Genomic DNA, 14624 nt, shown 5'->3' on the forward strand with positions numbered 1-14624 from the left:
TAGGGAGGAATGGATGGAGGAGCAGTGGAAAAGGATGGAACAAGAATGGGAGAGAAAATTAGGAGAGCTTTCTGAAAAAATGGAGAAAGAGCTCTCTGTGAAATTGGAAAAGAGGTTGGAGAAGGAGACGAAGAATATGGAGGCACAAGTCGAAACTGCAGTAGCCAGGGTAAGGGTCCTAGAAGCAAGTCCCTGAAGCAAGTCTCAGGGGCAGTGACCAGAGAAGACACAGCATATGAAGCTGAGAGGCTGAACAGGAAGGAAGGAGATGTGAATTATGCTAAGGTCATATCAGCCTGCAAAGAAGGGCCAAGGAGTGAAAGGGAAGAGCAGCTGGGTGCAGATGGAGAGGGAGATAGGTCGAATGCTGAGGCACAACCATGCTACCAAGAGTCACTGGAAAAATCAAGTGAGAAAATGACCACATACAGACAGGAACCAGAGTCACAGAGGGAGAGGCAATGGGAGGAGGAAAGGGCAAAATCAGTGTTTATCCATGGGCTTCGGGAGAGAGAGAGAGGAAAGGACACACACTGTAAGACGGCAGGAAGAAAGAAAGGAGATTGAGAAAATCATCACGGAAATAGGGGGAGACGACATGGACGAGATTGTAAATTTTCAGAGAATAGGGGGGTACTTGAAGGGGAGAAAACGACCGATCAAGCTGATTCTCAGGACAGAAACAGTGCGGAACAGGATCCTCCAAGAGAAACCACAGTTGAAATACTCAGAAGAGTACAAGAGGGTGTTCCTAGACAGAGACAGAACACAAACAGAGCGACAGCAGCTGAGGGAGAGGACAAAAAAGCGAAAGGAGCTAGGATAGGAGACAAGGATGGAGCCAGCAGAGGTCAGTCAGAGCAGAACAGAGCAGCAAGGGCAAGCACACACAACTATCCTCAGAACTCCACAACCTATCACATCATCCCAACACACACTACAATCCATACCCACAGCTTCCACCCAGCCCCCAGCTATAGAATCCCACAGTATGCTACCAGGTCTCCCACCCTCACAGACTCCCCAAACCACAGTGTTGGAAAGGAAACTGAAGGTATGGTACACAAACGCTGATGGAATAACAAACAAATGGGAGGAGTGGCACGAAAGAGTCAAAGAGGCATCACCGGACATCATAGCTCTCACAGAAACCAACCTTACAGGTATGATAACAGATGCCATCTTTCCAACGGGATACCAGATCCTGAGGAAAGACATAAGGAACAGGGAGGGGGGTGGAGTGGAACTGCTGATCAAAAACCGATGGAATTTTGATGAGCTAGAGAGAGGAGACAGCGGAGAAGAAAGTGATTACATAGCGGGAATGCTTCACTCTGGAGGTCCCAAGGTGATAATTGCAGTGATGTATAACCCACCACAGAACAGCAGGAGGCCAGGGCAAGAGTATGACGAGAGCAATAGAGCGATGGTTGAAACACTGGCTGCAGTGGCCAGAAGAGCTCATGCATGCAGGGCAAAGCTCCTGATCATGGGTGACTTTAACCACAAGGAGATCGACTGGGAGAACTTGGAGCCCCATGGGGGCCAAGATACATGTAGGGCTAAGATGATGGAGGTGGTACTGGAAAACTTCATGTACCAACACGTAAGGGACACTACAAGAGAGAGAGAGGGGAGAGGATGAACCAGCAAGACTGGACTTAGTATTCACCTTGAGTAGTGCAGAGTGCAGATATTGAGGACATCACATATGAAAGACCCCTTGGGGCCAGCGATCATGTGGTTTTGAGCTTTGAATACACAGTAGAGCTACAAGTGGAGGGGGAAGCAGGAAGGCCAGGACAAATGAAGCCAAACTACAAGAAAGGGGACTATACGGGAATGAGGAACTTACTGAACGGGGTTCAGTGGGACAGAGAACTGGCAGGGAAGCCAGTTAATGAGATGATGGAATATGTAGCAACAATGTGCAAGGAGGCTGAGGAGAGGTTTGCACCCAAGGGAAACAGGAATAATGAAAAAGCCAGGATGAGCCCATGGTTCACACAAAGGTGCAAGGAGGCAAAAACCAAGTGTGCTAGGGAATGGAAGAAATATAGAAGGCAAAGGACCCAGGAGAATAAGGAGAGCAGTCGTAGAGCCAGAAATGAATATGCACAGATGAGAAGGGAGGCCCAACGACAATATGAAAACAACATAGCAGCGAAAGCCAAATCTGACCCGAAACTGTTATACAGCCACATCAGGAGGAAAACAACAGTCAAGGACCAGGTAATCAGGCTGAGGAAGGAAGGAGGAGAGACAAAAAGAAATGACCGTGAAGTATGTGAGGAACTCAACAAGAGATTCAAAGAAGTGTTCACAGAGGAGACAGAAGGGGCTCCAGAAAGACAGAGAGGTGGGGCACACCACCAGGTGCTGGACACAGTACACACAACCGAGGAAGAAGTGAAGAGGCTTCTGAGTGAGCTAGATACCTCAAAGGCAATGGGGCCAGATAACATCTCTCCATGGGTCCTGAGAGAGGGAGCAGAGGTGCTATGTGTACCCCTAACAACAATATTCAATACATCTATCGAAACAGGGAGATTGCCTGAGGCATTGAAGACAGCAAATGTAGTCCCAATCTTTAAAAAATGAGACAGACATGAAGCACTAAACTACAGACCAGTGTCACTGACATGTATAGTATGCAAAGTCATGGAGAAGATTATCAGGAGAAGAGTGGTGGAACACCTAGAATAGAATGATCTCATCAACAGCAGCCAACATGTTGAATTAGACACATGTGCAACTCTTGCGTATCTTTATTGAGGAAACGTTTTGCCACACAATGGCTTCATCAGTCCATACAAAGGAGAAACTTGAAGAACAGGAGGAGAATGAGGTAATCAGTCCCTCAGCCTTGAGTCGATGTGGTCAGTCCATCAATCTTGAATAGAATTGATTGATGGACTGACCACATCGACTCAAGGCTGAGGGACTGATTACCTCATTCTCCTCCTGTTCTTCAAGTCTCTCCTTTGTATGGACTGATGAAGCCATTGTGTGGCAAAACGTTTCCTCAACAAAGATACCCAAGAGTTGCACATATCTCTAATTCAACAACATGTCGGTTCTCTGAACCATTCATCTACAAGCAGCCAACATGGTTTCAGGGACGGGAAATCCTGTCACAAACCTACTGGAGTTCTATGACATGGTGACAGCAGTAAGACGAGAGAGAGAGGGATGGGTGGATTGTATTTTCTTGGACTGCAAGAAGGCGTTTGACACAGTACCACACAAGAGATTAGTACAAAAACTGGAGGACCAAGCAGGGATAACAGGGAAGGCACTACAATGGATCAGGGAATACTTGTCAGGAAGACAGCAGCAAGTAATGGTATGTGGCGAGGTGTCAGAGTGGGCACCTGTGACCAGCGGGGTCCCACAGGGGTCAGTTCTAGGGCCAGTGCTGTTTCTGGTATTTGTGAACAACATGACGGAAGGAATAGACTCCGAGGTGCCCATGTTTGCATATGACGTGAAGTTGATGAGAAGAATTCATTCGATCGATGACCAGGTAGAACTACAAAGGGATCTGGACAGGCTTCACGCCTGGTCCAGCAATTGGCTCCTGGAGTTCAATCCCACCAAGTGCAAAGTCACGAAGATTGGGGAAGGGCAAAGAAGACCGCAGACGGAGTACAGTCTAGAGGGCCAGAGACTACAAACCTCACTCAAGGAAAAAATCTTGGGGTGAGTATAACACCAGGCACATCTCCTGAACCGCACATCAACCAAGTAACTGCTGCAGCATATGGGCGCCTGGCAAACCTCAGAACAGCATTCCGACATCTTAATAAAGAATCATTCAGGACCCTGTACACCGTGTACATTAGGCCCATATTGGAGTATGCGGCACCAGTGTGGAACCCACACCTAGCCAAGTTTGTAAAGAAACTAGAGAAAGTGCAAAGGTTTGCAACAAGACTAGTCCCAGAGCTAAGAGGTATGTCCTACGAGGAGAGGTTAAGGGAAATCAACCTGACGACACTGGAGGACAGGAGAGATAGGGGGGACATGATAATGACTTACAAAATACTGAGAGGAATTGACAAGGTGGACAAAGACAGGATGTTCCAGAGATTGGACTCAGCAACAAGGGGACACAGTTGGAAGTTGAAGACACAGATGAATCACAGGGATGTTAGGAAGTATTTCTTCAGCCACAGAGTAGTCAGGAAGTGGAATAGTTTGGTCTTCCAACCCCAATATTCTTCCAGGACTACAGTTTTGGAACAGAAGTTGAAGGTTTGGTATGCAAATGCGGATGGAATAACGAATGAATATGAGGAGTGGCATGAAAGAATCAATGAAAAGTCCCTATACATCATAGCAGTCACAGAAACGAAACTCACTAAGACAATAACAGATGCAATCTTCCCACCAGGATATCAGATCCTAAGGAAAGATAGAAGGAGCAGAGGGGGAGGAAGGGTTGCACTGCTTGTAAAACACCAATGAAAATTTTACGAAATGCGAGGCATGGACGAGATAGGAGAAAGAGTATACATAGTAGGTACACTTCAGTCTGGGGAGCACAATGTGGTCATTGCAGTGATGTATAATCCACCACAGAACTGCCAAGAGAGGAATATGAATAAGAGTAACAGAGCAGTGGTGGACACACTGGCTGAGGTGACAAGAAGAGCTCACTTGAGCAGAGCAAAGCTACTGGTTATAGGCAATTTCAATCACAGGGAGATCGATTGGGAAAACCTGGAGCCACACGGGGGTCCTGAAACATGGAGAGCCAAGATGATCAATGTGGTACTGGAAAACTTCATGGATCAACATGTTAAGGACACTACCAGAGAGAGGGGAGGATGAACCAGCAAGACTGGATGTTGTGTTCACCCTGAGCAATTCAGTCATTGAGAACATCTCATATGAGAATCCCCTGGGAGCTAGTGACCACGTGGTTCTGAGCTTTGAATACATAAAGTTACAAGTGGAGAGGGTAACAGGAGTTGAATGGGAAAAGCCAGACTATAAAAGAGGGGACTACACAGGTTTGAGGAACTTCCTTCTAGAGGTTCAGTGGGACAGAGAACTGGTAGGAAAGTCTGTAAACGAAATGATGGAATGCGTAACAACAAAATGCAAGGAGGCAAAAGAGAGGTTTGTTTTCAAGGGTAACAGAAATAATGGGAAGACCAGAACGAGCCTCTGGTTTACCCGATGGTGTAAGGAGGCAAAAACTAAGTACAGTAGAGAATGGAAAAAGTACAGAAGGCGGAGAACACAGGAAAATAAGGAGATTAGTCGAAGAGCCAGGAACGAGTATGCACAGGTAAGGAGGGAGGCCCAGCGACAGTATGAAAATAACATAGCATTGAAAGTCAAGTCTGACCTGAAACTGCTGTACAGCCACATTAGGAGGAAGACAGCAGTCAAAGACCAGGTGATCAGGCTTAGGAAAGAAGGTGGGGAACCCTCAAGAAACGATCACGAGGTATGTGAGGAGCTCAACATGAGATTTAGGGATTTCTTTTTTAATCGCACTGGCCGATTCCCACCAAGGCAGGGTGGCCCGAAAAAGAAAAACTTTCACCGTCATTCACTCCATCACTGTCTTGCCAGAAGGGTGCTTTACACTACAGTTTTTAAACTGCAGCATTAACACCCCTCCTTCAGAGTGCAGGCATTGTACTTCCCATCTCCAGGACTCAAGTCCGGCCTGTAGATGAATGGTTCAGAGAACCGACATGTTGATAAATTAGACACATGTGCAACTCTTGGGTATCTTTATTGAGGAAACGTTTCGCCGCACAGTGGCTTCATCAGTCCCTCAAGGTTGAGGGACTGATTACCTCATTCTCCTCCTGTTCTTCAAGTTTCTCCTATGTATGGACTGATGAAGCCACTGTGTGGTGAAACGTTTCCTCAATAAAGATACCCAAGGGTTGCACATGTGTCTAATTTATCAAGTCCGGCCTGCCGGTTTCCCTGAACCCCTTCATGAATGTTATTTTGCTCACACTCCAACAGCACGTCAAGTATTAAAAACCATTTGTCTCCATTCACTCCTATCAAACACGCTCACGCATGCCTGCTGGAAGTCCAAGCCCCTCGCACACAAAACCTCCTTTACCCTTTACGGAAGTATTTACAGTAAAGATAGAAAGGGGTCCGAGAAGACAGCATAGAGAGGAACACCAACAGGGAATATACCAACAGGTGCTGAATGACATACAAACAACGGAGGAGGAGGTGCAGAAGCTGCTAAGTGACCTCGATACCTCAAAGGCGAGGGGTCCGAACAACATCTCCTCGTGGGTCCTTAGAGTAGGAACAAAGACGCTGTGTGTGCCACTAACCACAATCTTCAATACCTTCCTTGAAACTGGGCAACTACCTGAGGTATGGAAGATGGCAAATGTAGTCTTCATTTTTAAGAAAGGAGACAGAAATGAGGCACTAAACTACAGACCAGTGTCTCTGACGTGTATAGTATGCAAAGTCATGGAGACGATTATCAGGAGGAGAGTGGTGGAGGACCTGGAGCGGAACAAGATTATAAACGACAACCAGCACGGATTCATGTAAGGCAAATCCTGTGTCACAAACCTTATGGAGTTTTATGACAAGGAAACAGAAGTAAGACACGAGAGAGAGGGGTGGGTTGATTGCATTTTCCTGGACTGCAGGAAGGCCTTCGACACAGTTCCTCACAAGAGATTAGTGCAGAAACTGGAGGATCAGGTGTGTATAACAGAAAGGGCACTGCAATGGATCAGAGAATACCTGACAGGGAGGCAACAAGTCATGGTACGTGATGAGTTATCACAGTGGGCGCCTGTGACGAGCGGGGTCCCACAGGGGTCAGTCCTAGGGCCAGTGCTATTTTTGATGTATGTGAATGACATGATGGAAGGGATAGACTCTGAAGTGTCCCTGTTCGCAGATGATGTGAAGTTAATGACGAGGATTAAATCGGATGAGGATCAGGCAGGACTACAGAGAGACCTGAACAGGCTGGACACGTTGTCCAACAACTGGCTTCTCGAATTTAACCCTGCCTAATGCAAAGTCATGAAGATTGGGGAAGGGCAAAGAAGACCGCATACAGAGTATAGGCTAGGTGGACAAAGGCAGCGAAACTCACTCAAGGAGAAAGATCTTGGGGTGACCATAATACTGAGCACGTCTCTGGAGGCACACATCAACCAGATAACTGCTGCAGCATGTGGGTGCCTGGCAAACCTGAGAATAGCATTCCGATACCTTAGTAAGGAATTGTTCAAGACACTGTACACTGTGTATGTCAGGCCCATACTGGAGTATGCAGCACCGGTTTGGAATCCGCAACTGGTCAAGCACATCAAGAAATTAGAGGAAGTACAAAGGTTTGCAACAAGGCTGGTTCCGGAGCTCAGGGGAATGAACTACGAAGAAAGGCTGAGGGAAATCGGACTGACGACACTGGAGGACAGGAGGGTCAGGGGAGACATAAGAACATACAAAATAGTGCGTGGATTAGACAAGGTGGAAATAGACAGGATGTTCCAGAGAGGGGACACGGAAACAAGGGGTCACAATTGGAAGCTGAAGACTCAGATGAGTCACTGGGTTGTTAGGAAATACTTATTCAGCCACAGAGTCATCAGGAAGTGAAATAGCCTAGCAAGTGAGGTAGTGGAGGCAGGAACCATAAATAGCTTTAAGACGAGGTATGACTAAGCTCAGGAGGCAGAGAGAGGACTTAGTAGTGATCAGTGAAGTGGCGGGGGCCAGGAGCTGAGTCTCAACCCCTGCAACTACAATTAGGTGAGTACACACGACATTTCCACACGCCTACCACCCACACACACACACTCATACCACACACACACACTCATACCACACACAAACACACTCATAGCACACACACACACACACTCCGGTGTATATACCACACACACACACTCCGGTGTATATACCACACACACACTCCGGTGTATATACCACACACACACTCCGGTGTATATACCACACACACACACTCCGGTGTATATACCACACACACACACACACACACACACACACACTCATACCACACACACACACACACACACACTCATACCACACACTCATACCACACACACTCATACCACACACACACACTCCGGTGTATATACCACACACACACACACTCATACCACACACACACACACACACTCATACCACACACACACACACAAACTCATACCACACACACACACACTCATACCACACACACACTCATACCACACACACTCATACCACACACTCATACCACACACTCATACCACACACACTCATACCCCACACACACACACACACACACACACACACACACACACACACACACACACACACACACACACACACACACACACACACGCTCATACCACACACACATACCACACATGCATACCACACATACCACACACTCGCATACCACCCACACACATTCCACTCATACACCATACCACTCACGCACAAACACACATACACGTCAGACAGGTCAAGAAATTTGGCAAAGTGCAAAGGTTTGCAACAAGGATAGTTTTAGAGTTAAGGGGAATGTCCTACGAAGAAAGGTTGAGGAAAATCGGCCTGACGACTCCAAAGGACAGGAGGGTTAAGAGAGACATGATAACGACATACAAAATACTGCGTGGAATAGACAGGTGAACAGAGACAGTATGTTCCAGAGACGTGACACAGAAACAAGTGGTCACAATTGAGTGTTGAAGACACAGACGAGTCAAAGGGATGTTAGGAAGTATTTCTTCGGTCATAGGGTAGTCAGGAAGTGGAATAGTCTTAGGAAGTGATGTAGTGGAGGCAGGAACCATACATAGGTTTAAGACAAGGTATGATAAAGCTTATGGAGCAGGGGGAGAGAGAGAGAGGACCTAGTGGCGATCAGTGAAGAAGTGGGACCAGGAGCCAAATCTCGACCCCTGCAACCACAATTATGTAAGTTCTCACTCACACACACGCGCGTGCACACACACACACGCGCGTGCACACACACACGCGCATGCACACACACACACGCGCGTGCACACACACACGCGCGTGCACACACACACACACGCGCGTGCACACACACACACGCGCGTGCACACACACACACACGCGCGTGCACACACACACACACGCGCGTGCACACACACACGCGCGTGCACACACACGCGCGTGCACACACACACGCGCGTGCACACACACACACGCGCGTGCACACACACACACGCACGTGCACACACACACACACACACGCGCGTGCACACACACACACACACACACGCGCGTGCACACACACACACACACGCGCGTGCACACACACACACACACGCGCGTGCACACACACACACACACGCGCGTGCACACACACACACACACACACGCGCGTGCACACACACACACACACACACACACACGCGCGTGCACACACACACACACGCGCGTGCACACACACACACACACACACACGCGCGAGCACACACACACACACACACACACACACACACACACACACACACACGCGTGCACACACACACACACACGCGCGTGCACACACACACACACACACACACACGCGCGTGCACACACACACACACACACACACCCACCCCCACGCGCGTGCACACACACACACACACACACACACACACACACACGCGCGTGCACACACACACACACGCGCGTGCACACACACACACACGCGCGTGCACACACACACACACACGCGCGTGCACACACACACACACACGCGCGTGCACACACACACACACGCGCGTGCACACACACACACGCGCGTGCACACACACACACACGCGCGTGCACACACACACACACACACGCGCGTGCACACACACACACACACACACACGCGCGTGCACACACACACACACACACACGCGCGTGCACACACACACACACACACACACACACACACGCGCGCACGTTAAGAAATTAGAGAAAGTGCAAAGGTTTGCGACAAGGTTAGTTCCCGAGCTAAGGGGAATGTCCTATGAAGAAAGGTTGAGGGAAATCGGCCTGGCGACACTGGAGGACAGGAGGGATAGGGGGAGACATGATAACGACATACAAAATACTTCGTGGAATAGACAAGGTGGACAGAGACAAGATGTTCCAGAGAGGGGAAACAGAAACAAGGGGTCACTCTTGGAAGTTGATGATTCAGATGAGCTACAGGGATGTTAGGAAGCATTTCTTCAGTCATAGATTGGTCAGGAAGTCGAACAGTCTGGCGAGCGATGTAGTGGAGGCAGGAACCATACATAGCTTTAAGACGAGGTATGATAAAGCTCATGGAGCAGGGAGAGAGAGGACTTTGTGGCGTTCAGTGAAGAGGCGGGGCGAGGAGCCGAGTCTCGACCCCTGCAACTACAATTAGGTGAGTACGTACACACACACACACACACACACACACACACACACACACACACACACACACACACACACACACACACACACAAAAGCCAAAGCCAAATCTGACCCGAAGCTGGTATACAGCCACATCAGGAAGAAAACAACCGTCAAAGACCAGGTAATCAGGCTAAGGAAGGAAGGAGGAGAGACAACAAGAAATGACAGTGAAGTATGTGAGGAACTCAACAAGAGATTCAAAGAAGTGTTCACAGAGGAGACACAAGGGGCTCCAGAAAGACGGAGAGGTGGGGTACACCACCATGTGCTGGACACAGTACACACAACCGAGGAAGAAGTGAAGAGGCTTCTGAGTGAGCTAGATACCTCAAAGGCAATGGGGCCAGATAACATCTCTCCATGGGTCCTGAGAGAGGGAGCAGAGGCGCTATGTGTACCCCTAACAACAATATTCAATACATCTATCGAAACAGGGAGATTGCCTGAGGCATGGAAGACAGCAAATGTGGTACCAATCTTTAAAAAAGGAGACAGACATGAAGCACTAAACTACAGACCAGTGTCACTGACATGTATAGCATGCAAAATCATGGAAAAGATTGTCAGGAGAAGAATGGTGGAACATCTAGAAAGGAATGATCTCATCACCAGCAGACAACATGGTTTCAGAGACGGGAAATCCTGTGTCACAAACCTACTGGAGTTCTATGACATGGTGACAGCAGTAAGAGAAGAGAGAGAGGGGTGGGTGGATTGCATTTTCTTGGACTGCAAGAAGGCGTTTAACACAGTACCACACAAGAGATTAGTGCAAAAACTGGAGGACCAAGCAGGAATAACAGGGAAGGCACTGCAATGGATCAGGGAATACTTGTCAGGAAGACAGCAGCGAGTAATGGTACGAGGCGAGGTGTCAGAGTGGGCACCTGTGACCAGTGGGGTCCCACAGGGGTCAGTCCTAGGACCAGTGCTGTTTCTGGTATTTGTGAACGACATGACGGAAGGAATAAACTCCGAGGTGTCACTGTTTGCAGATGACGTGAAGTTGATGAGAAGAGTTCATTCGATCGAAGACCAGGCAGAAATACAAAGGGATCTGGACAGGCTGCAGACCTGGTCCAGCAACTGGCTCCTGGAGTTCAATCCCACCAAGTGCAAAGTCATGAGGATTGGGGAAGGGCAAAGAAGACCGCAGATGGAGTACAGTCTAGGGGGTCAGAGACTACAAACATCACTCAAGGAAAAAGATCTTGGGGTGAGTATAACACCAGGCACATCTCCTGAACCGCACATCAACCAAATAACTGCTGCAGCATATGGGCGCCTGGCAAACCTCAGAACAGCATTCCGACATCTTAATAAGGAATCGTTCAGGACCCTATATACCGTGTACGTTAGGCCCATATTGGAGTATGCGGCACCAGTTTGGAACCCACACCTAGCCAAGCATGTAAAGAAACTAGAGAAAGTGCAAAGGTTTGCAACAAGACTAGTCCCAGAGCTAAGAGGTATGTCCTACGAGGAGAAGTTAAGGGAAATCAACCTGACGATACTGGAGGACAGGAGAGATAGGGGGGACATGATAACGACTTACAAAATACTGAGAGGAATTGACAAGGTGGACAAAGACAGGATGTTCCAGAGATTGGACACAGTAACAAGGGGACACAGTTGGAAGCTGAAGACACAGATGAATCACAGGGATGTTAGGAAGTATTTCTTCAGCCACAGAGTAGTCAGTAAGTGGAGTAGTTTGGGAAGCGATGTAGTGGAGGCAGGATCCATACATAGCTTTAAGCAGAGGTATGATAAAGCTCACGGCTCAGGGAGAGTGACCTAGTAGCGATCAGTGAAGAGGCGGGGCCAGGAGCTCGGACTCGACCCCCGCAACCTCAACTAGGTGAGTACAACTAGGTGAGTACACACCCATACACACACCCATACACACACCCATACACACACCCATACACACAGTGGATCCAATTGTGGTATTTTGACAATATTGGCCTTGTACATAACAGTAAGGCCACCCACATCCCTCCTATGTTGAAGGCTCTGCTGAAATGGCAGATCTATCCAGGATGGGTCCAGGCAAGAGATGAGACGTCTTGCTCTGTTCTCTACTCTGTCAAGCAGTTGCAGATGAGAGGGGGGGCAGGCAAACCAAGAAAGTGGAGCATACTCAAGGTGTGAGCGTACTTGTGCCTCGTACAGAATCCTGCAACCCCTACTGTCGAGCAGATGTGAGATACGGCGAAGTGCTGTAAGCTTCCTGGTTGCCTTGTTTGCAAGATTTACAACATGGTTCTTCATGGTTTGGAGTTAAATTTCACCCCAAGGATATCAAGTTGGATGAGAGCATTGATTAGTTTTCCGATTCCTTAGTGAATTGATAATTTTATTTCGCACAGAATGACATTTTATTGTGTTCTACCAAGGAAATAGGTTTACTCTTGAGTAGCATGTTGAAATCTTGATTTAATGGTCTAATAGGAGGGGAGGGGGGGGGGTGGCTGTAGAATCGGCTTTAGATTGCTTTTTCCATGATCGTAACAATACTGTCTATGTTCTTTCTGGACACAGATTTTGTTTATTAAATCAATACCTTATTGTATTGTCAAGAGAAGCCATATTGCAAGATAATGTTTCACTTTGTGCAGAGCTTAATCGATGACTTCATAAAACTTGTCACAGTAAATCATTGCCCCAATGAAAGCTTGTTCTTGCCTTCACTGTTGTTAGCAGTACTCCATTTAGATCCTACTCTTAGTACTGTATTAAGCTTGGCAAGATTTTTTTTGTAATGGTTATCTTATTCGTCTAAAACTGAATTTTGTGACTATGATGTATAGTACAGTACATAAGGTTTTATTTATACTTACATTGGTCTTATTTTTTCAGAGGTTCAAGATAAACTTAACCATCTGCGCACATATGTTCCCTTTGTGAAGCGCATGATTGCTAAGCTAGAGGTTCGTTCAAAGCAGGTTGGAACAAGCCACGGTCAACTAGAGCGCTTGCATGGACTTTATGGTTTTTTAACACGCCCAATACCCAGAACGTAAGTGTGTTATTTATCTGTTCTCTGTGTAATTAGTAACAGTAATTAAAAAAGACAGTACTACTCTGGTAACCCCTGAAAGGGTACATGTATCATGGTTGCCTGAAGGATTAGTTTCTTCCTCAGTTTCCTTGCTTTAACTTAAAAATGCTTCTCCTGATTGCTTTCAAACTTTCAGTGCTAGAATATCTTGCTTAACCCTTTAATTGTGTGCAACATAAATTTATGCATGGGGTGGCCAAACTGTGTACAATGTATATAAGCATAATTTTTGTGCTTTCACATGTGCCATGCACTGCCATTGTAGCCTTGAGTAGGAAAACTTTTGAAACCAGTTACAGATATGGGTGCCCAGAGATTTAAACTCACTATGCAAGTGCACCTCTTATGGAAGTCTACTATATTAAACACATGATGCTACATATATGCATTAATTTTTTTCTTGCTTTGTAGGCCCAGAATGGAGATGTTAGAGAAGATGGAAGCTGTAATTCGCAGCATGCATGAGAAGGTTCAGAAGGCTCAAGGAGTAAGTAGTTTGTTACATAATGACATTTCATTGGTAATTGTGAGTGATAGGTAATGCATTAGATTATCTCTCATATTTATTTATCCTTGCTCAACTTTACAGAATTCATTCAAATTGAGGTTGAAAGTTATTTTAGTGTTAGGCTTCCATTAACCATTAACAATCTCTATAACACCAGTAATAGACTCACAGATCACTTTTTTTTTTTTTTCCAAATTAGTCCTGTTTACATTGTTTAATGTATCAACTTGGGCTCCCTTGCTGGCTCACAACCCCAGACACCATTCAGCAGCTTGGTTATATTTATTCAACTTTTCTCTCCTGTAGAACAGTAATGGACAAGCATTTTGCTTGGCACATAGGCCATCGTTACATAATTCGTGTTCAGTGCACTTAGTCGAACTTGATGAACGTTGTGTGTCTTACAATCCCAAGGTGTTGAAAGTGTTGTTGATATTTTGATGGCCAGCCACCACTCAAGTGCCTTCTTACCAGATTAAAGACATGTCTACTCGGGAAAAGATTAAATCTACCCTCAATGTCCTTCTGTCTCTGCCATCTGCTTTTCATTTGTCTGACATTTTTACTCATAGTGGTGACTCTCATTGCTAACCACTCAGCCACAAACCAGCTTGGAGTTAGTCT

General features: G+C 46.9%; 1 protein-coding gene across 5 annotated transcripts in view; it reads left to right on the forward strand.

Moving 5' to 3' along the window:
• Positions 1-14624, forward strand: part of LOC128689188 (uncharacterized) — a 433687-nt gene that overhangs the window by 208365 nt on the left and 210698 nt on the right. For all 5 annotated transcript variants that reach the window (XM_070087146.1, XM_070087144.1, XM_070087148.1 and 2 more), the window contains 2 exons: positions 13291-13450; positions 13904-13979. In XM_070087146.1, coding sequence (XP_069943247.1) covers positions 13291-13450; positions 13904-13979 — 236 coding nt within the window. The remainder of the gene's footprint in view (positions 1-13290; positions 13451-13903; positions 13980-14624) is intronic.

Source organism: Cherax quadricarinatus, chromosome 21, assembly GCF_038502225.1.
Source record: "Cherax quadricarinatus isolate ZL_2023a chromosome 21, ASM3850222v1, whole genome shotgun sequence".
Taxonomy (NCBI): domain Eukaryota; kingdom Metazoa; phylum Arthropoda; class Malacostraca; order Decapoda; family Parastacidae; genus Cherax; species Cherax quadricarinatus.